This window comes from Triticum urartu, chromosome 4A (genome assembly GCF_056163025.1).
Source record: "Triticum urartu cultivar PI428250 chromosome 4A, HENAU_Tu73, whole genome shotgun sequence".
In the NCBI taxonomy this organism is placed as follows: domain Eukaryota; kingdom Viridiplantae; phylum Streptophyta; class Magnoliopsida; order Poales; family Poaceae; genus Triticum; species Triticum urartu.
Window position 1 is genome coordinate 596495934 of NC_141876.1, and position 6005 is coordinate 596501938.

At 44.8% G+C, this 6005-nt stretch overlaps 1 protein-coding gene across 1 annotated transcript; it reads right to left on the reverse strand.

Annotated features, from left to right (window-relative positions):
* Nucleotides 1-2773: 2773 nt before the first annotated feature.
* Nucleotides 2774-4416, reverse strand: LOC147977027 (uncharacterized). Its single transcript, XM_087519890.1, has 2 exons — nt 3183-4416; nt 2774-2938 (listed from the first exon to the last, which is right to left on the reverse strand). The coding sequence occupies exon 1, from the start codon at nt 4336-4338 to the stop codon at nt 3472-3474; it is 867 nt and encodes a 288-aa protein (XP_087376016.1). The 5' UTR covers nt 4339-4416; the 3' UTR covers nt 2774-2938; nt 3183-3471.
* Nucleotides 4417-6005: the final 1589 nt, after the last annotated feature.

The following is a 6005-nucleotide window of genomic DNA, read 5'->3' on the forward strand; positions in this document are numbered from 1 at the left end:
CTCACACTCGACCACCTCTTATTAAAGCAAAATTTTAATATCACATCATAATTTCCACCAAGCATATTCATAACCATGATGCCAGTGAGGATTTTCCAAATGGACTGGACCATCAGGATAATTAGTCTAGGCATGAGAGGCTGACACATATTTCATTTTAGCTCTTGAGATCCACATGACATGGCACTGGATTCCTCTTCATTAACCATTTTTTTGAATTTCTCTTCTCCTATACGAAGATAAAATATCATGTTAATTCTTGGATCAACTCATTATCAGAGAATACAACAATCTAGATGAGAACAAGACTCATTGGGATGTTAAACCATATAAATATTGACCAGCGGTCATCTAAGATTTAGAACCAAGTCAAAGGGTATTCCAGCCATCTACCAGCTTATCACCTTCATACACTATATTGTAGAGAGAAACAAGAGAAGAAAACTGATATAACATTCAATGATGTAAAGCACTAAGAAAGCAAGAAACATATGCAAATATACCAGGAAATTTAGGCTGGGTGTACAAGTAGGCTAGTATAGATTCAGTGTTTTGTCTGCACGTGTAAACTTTGACCTTGTAATTACTTTTTTTTAGAATTGACCTTGTAATTAAATGAAGCATTCTAGTTATACACTTTCGACTACAACTACAGGAACAAAATAAAACAAATAAATCAACAAATCGATCAATCCTGTAAAAAATATGCTAGTTCCTAGGGTACAATAGAAAAACAAAAATAAAACATCAAAAGAAAGAATTGGTCCATGAACTAATTTCCACCTAAATCAAAAGGAGGCAAGGCGCAAACCTTAAATACTTTAGCATCTTGCCTTCTCGTCGATGTTGTCCAACAGAAAACCATAGAGTTTGCCCCAAATTTCAAAATAAATAGGGACACGCATGCAAATTTTACCAAATTCAAGGCCACCTGTTTTGGAACAAGAATTAAAAAGATCAATTTCCTTTCAAATTTACAATTGTAACATGTTAAAGAAAGGAGATGAGGAAAAAAGATGATAATCACATAGGCGAGCACTTTCCATATTAACTCAGGTTAATGCTCATAGAAAGATTGGAAACAATTACTTGTATATGTAACTTTGTGTGGCTTTATCCCATCCGCTGAACTATGTCCTTGATTTGGTCCATATATTAAATCATTTCAGCTTTTGTATTTGTGTCATAACAAACAACCGAAAGAATCTGGCTCTCTCTAATCTTGCAAACTACCTGTTATAATTAAGGATTTGTAGCAGTGATGCAATGCCTCTTGCCCAGCTTGGAAGAATCCATCGCTCTCCTTCGCGCTCTCGCTCTTGCTCCTTCCAGGCGAGGGTGGGTGGGAGGAAGGATGCGGGGTTGCGTCTTCGGCCAAAGCGGGGCACGCGGACGGGAAATTACCGTGATTTGGGGGTCGCGGGGTTTGCGTACAGCGAAGTTGCCGTAGTGGGGCGTGGAAATTGATTTTCGTCCGCAGATGATTCGTCTGCCTATTATAATTGCTAATTGCACCCAGGATGTCTTGTTAGATTTCATTGACTTAGATAATCAAACGACCATAATTAACCAGTGTACATTGAACGGGGTGTCCGTAAGAAAGAAAACTTTTGCTCTTTTAATAGTAGTAGAGATTATATTACTGCAAGAACATGAATTTGCATTTATAATCTAGGCAACAAGTACCATTACTCATATAGGAAAAATATGGAAACAAAAAACAATGGCAAGATAACTGCAGTAACATTAATTTGCTAGAAAAGTAAAAAAATTCTGCAGTAATAACAACACCTGACATGTAGTATTAGTTCAGTACTTCAGTTCAGAAAGTAATTAAGATTTATAATCAAGCCATGCACAATCCCTGACCATCTCTTGATCGGCGGAAAATCCTAGCTCAGGACAAGCCCTCATGCTGTGCTGATCATCCGAACCTACTCTGGAAGAGGATTTTAGAGATTGGACCGAAGCCGGGAGAACAAACTATATAGTTCTTTAAATGGTACTGCATGCAGATACATATAGGATAGTCCTTACGGATGACATGAAAAAATTACCAATCTTACTCAGAAAAGTAAAAATTCTCGACAAAAATCATGCAAATACATTTTGTGCACTGGAGGCCAAAAATATGCAACAGATAACGAAACAAAAACTTCCAAGATCATTAGGCAGCAATACAACACCATATCCGTACTTACCTGAACATGTATCTCAAAATCCAGTTTACATGTTATACTCGTCACTTCGTCAGTAACATTGCTTTCCTAAAAATCAAACGCTAACCAAATTCACTAAATTAATAAAGGCATATCAGTGAGACAGCATGCACAAACCATCACCATCTCTACATCTTTAGAGTGAGACAAATCACTAGCTCTAGACACGTCATCATTATGAACTCATGAGAGATGAATTCAGATTCGGGAGAGCAAACTGTAAAGTTCTCAAAATGGTAAGGCTAAGCTCCTGTCTACAGATGCATTGTCAAGAAAATTAAACAACAAAGCACATGGTTCTTAATGCAGCTGCAAGACTGAAGGTTCATTGCAAGACATCAAACTGTAGAATTTTCAAAATGACAAGATTAAGCTACTATCCGCAGCTGCATTTTCAAATCAAATTAGACAACAGAGCAAATGGTTACTACTGCTGCTGCCAGAATTGAAGGTTCATTACAAGTTTACAACATAATCCATAATCCAATTACACACGCAAACAACATGGGGAAACTGTCAAGCTTACTGAAAAAAGCTAAAAGCAATATGAGAAATCAAGCAAGCACCACTGCACCAAAAGGGCTACTATGTAGTGATATAATTCATCACAAGACCCCTGCCGCCTAAGCTTGTCATCTTTCTGTTGATGAGAGTGGCCACATGCCCAGCATATTCAACCATACCTTGTCAATGCGCCACGTCACTGGGCATCACCCTTTCTGCAAACATAAATTTGCCGGTGTGATTCCAAAAAGGGGATGGCATGATACGATATAAATAGCCAATTAAATTAGCATAATTAGTTGTAATTACAAATTACCCGAACTTTGCTTGGGAACATTTGAAATGAAACTTTATATCTGATTCGAGATCGATCGTTTTGTTTGTTCCACTAACTTATTTGGTGTATAACTTAACAGGTATTCCCAAATCAGAATAAATGACATATAAATACAACTATACCTTATCGATTGTAGAAACTCATGTATGGAATCACAGCATCTAAATCTTCTCTCTTCCCTAGCTTCTTCCATTGCTGCGAATCGACATTAATCTCATAGATGCCCAGCACCGTGGTGACGAAAACGACATCACCGCCCTCCACGGTTCCAACTACTCTAATTGTTTCCACAGGATTTTGGATGGGGAGAAGGTTCATGAGATTGATAATTGTAGGTTGACTCCATGAGGCAACTCCGTTGGAATCGATCAGTCTTGACCACAGGTAGAGGGTTGATCCGTTGACATATGCTTACCCCAAACTGCCATCCTCCATCGCCATGAGGATAGAGGAACTGACAATTTCAGGATCCTGAATCGGTGCACCAAGCAGTGATAAGCTATTAGAGCTCAAGTCATACTTGAGAATTTCTTCACTATCATCTTTAAGAGACTGAATCATGAAGTGAAGTGCTTCTTGGATGAGGACAGGGGGGATTGGCCTGATGAATGCATCGGCTGGAAGATGAAGAAGTGGGCATGGCTCGCCCCACTGATCCAATGGAGGGCATGGCTTGCTCCAGTCACCGGTCTCTGGCAAGGACACACAAGCGAATGCAGCACAATCATCATCCTCATCTTCTCCCATTTCCACGCCGACAAAAACCACCTGAAAGGGAGCCGCGTGACAAGTGCGGTGGTCACAGCCGCTAAGGGCGCACAGCACGGCAACCCCGCGGCTGTCGTCCACCAGGTTGGGCCAGTCCAGCCCCCTCAGGCAGCCCGTCATGGGGTCCCAGACGAGGAGCGCGGAGTTACGCGCATCCCCAAGAAGGACGCGGCCATGGCGGCAGTCCCACGCAGAGTAGTCACAGTCGTCCCATTCATCGTCGGGAATGCGCGCGCCGAATTTCGCGGTGGACGTGAAGCACGGGACGGGACCTTTTTCGCCCCGGTGGCAGCCCTCCAGCCAGAAACCACGAAGGAAGCCCAGCATGGGAGGAGCTCCATGGTGGTCGTGGTAGCGACTGCGGAAACGAGGGCCGGAGAGGAGGCCGAGCCAGAGCTTGCTGGAGAGGGAGGCGCGCACGAGGCACGCGGGCTCGTCCGGCGGGAGGCGGAGGAAGATCTCCTCGAGGAGCTCGCCCGGCAGTGATGGTGGCGGCGGCGGCGGCGGCATGGTGGGTGACGGCGGCGAGGGTTTCAATTGGGAGGGGATCGATGAGGAGTGTGGTCTGGTCTGTGCGATGGGGTGTGGTCTCACGGTCCGGTTCAGTTGAGTTGTGCGTGGGCCGTAGGGTTTGGCTGATCGAACTATATAGGAGTTTACAAGCTGCTAGAGTTTTTGCAATTAAGGATATTTTCTAAATATATGCTGGCTGGGTGATAGTGATGATCCAACTGTGGCACCATAACCTCGGTGAGGGGCCGGCCTCGTCGTTGTTGGTGCCGCCATCTCCTCCTCATCCTCCTCCTCCTCCTCCTCGGAGAGCTCGGCCAAGAGCTCGTCGAACATCTGGCGAGGAATTGCGGTTCTTTGTGATGAGCTCGGCCATGTAGGGCCGAATCGCCGCACTCAGCCTTGAGCTTCCATGAGGGTGTCGACGGAGAAATTATGCTTCATCGGGCTCCCGAAGTAGCGGAGCTCCATCACGTCGAACGCTTGTGCCGCCTCCTCCGCACGGTGCCGAACATGTCGAGCCACCTCTTCTCCCGCCTATCCGAATTTGGGATTTTCGTTGCCCAAGTGCCCATGGCTGCTACCGCATGCCTCGGTACTTTGGCAGTAAGTCGCTGCTACATGGAGCTCAAGGAAGCGGTGGCGGCCCGAATTAGAGGTCCGAAGGCGGAGCGAGCACTCGGGGTGGATGTGCAGTGCCGTTCCAGCTCCACGTCGATGAGCTCTCGGCAGCTTGGTGCGTCATTTCCAACGACGGTACGTAGTGGCTGGCGAATGAATCGAAGTGTGGCGGGAGGTAGGCAGGGGCTGCGGGGTGCAACGTGGGCATGTGTGGTGATCACCGGAGGCAAGTAGGTCATTAAATATATATCGTGTTCAATGTTAAAAACTATTTGTTTTTTTTTTGTAAATTTAAAAACCATGATTTCTTTCAATTGTCCATAGATTTCAAAAAAAGTTCAAAAACTTAATGTTCGTGGACTTCAAATATATTAGCGAATTTAACACCCTTACAAATGGGCCCAAGCAACCCCAGTACCCCACAACCCCCAACGCATCGGGAGGCTCCAAATCTAGGGGGGTTAGTATCCTAACTACCAGGCGGAAGCGTGGTGGCACGCCACGCCCGTCGGGAAGCCTGAGCAGAACTATGCCTCTTTTTTTAATGTCGAAGGAGTCTTTCTGTAATGTGTGGCTGAATGTGAAAGAGATTACAGAAAGGTTTGTTGAATTGGGCTAGTGCATAATTTGTTTTGGGATCTCCGTAATACACTAACTCTAAAAGTAGACAGAAATATGTGTCCATCTAACATCCAAGCATATTAGGAGGACTTGAGGATTTTTTTCGTCGAAACAATAGATGAACAACTAATGATATTCATTTTTACAATCAAAATCTCTTGCAGAAGCTGCGGAAATGCAAGACATGAAACATCAAAACCAGCAGAGGCAGTGGTTCCAGCACACTTACTCCCAGCGGCGTCGGTAAGGACTCCTTCAGGTGGTCATCCTCAAGGCTTGTCGGCTGGGGCACTGGTGGAGCCGACACAGTTACCCCCTGCCTTGCCCAGATGTTGACACAACTAATGCGGCGACAGATTGGGCAGCATCGGCAGGAATGACTCCTCCAAGTGGTTGTCCATGTGGCTTGCTGGCGAAGCTAGTGG

Coding starts and splice junctions, on each gene's coding strand:
- LOC147977027 (XM_087519890.1), bottom strand. CDS start 4,338: ATGCCGCCGCCGCCGCCGCCACCATCACTGCCGGGCGAGCTCCTCGAG.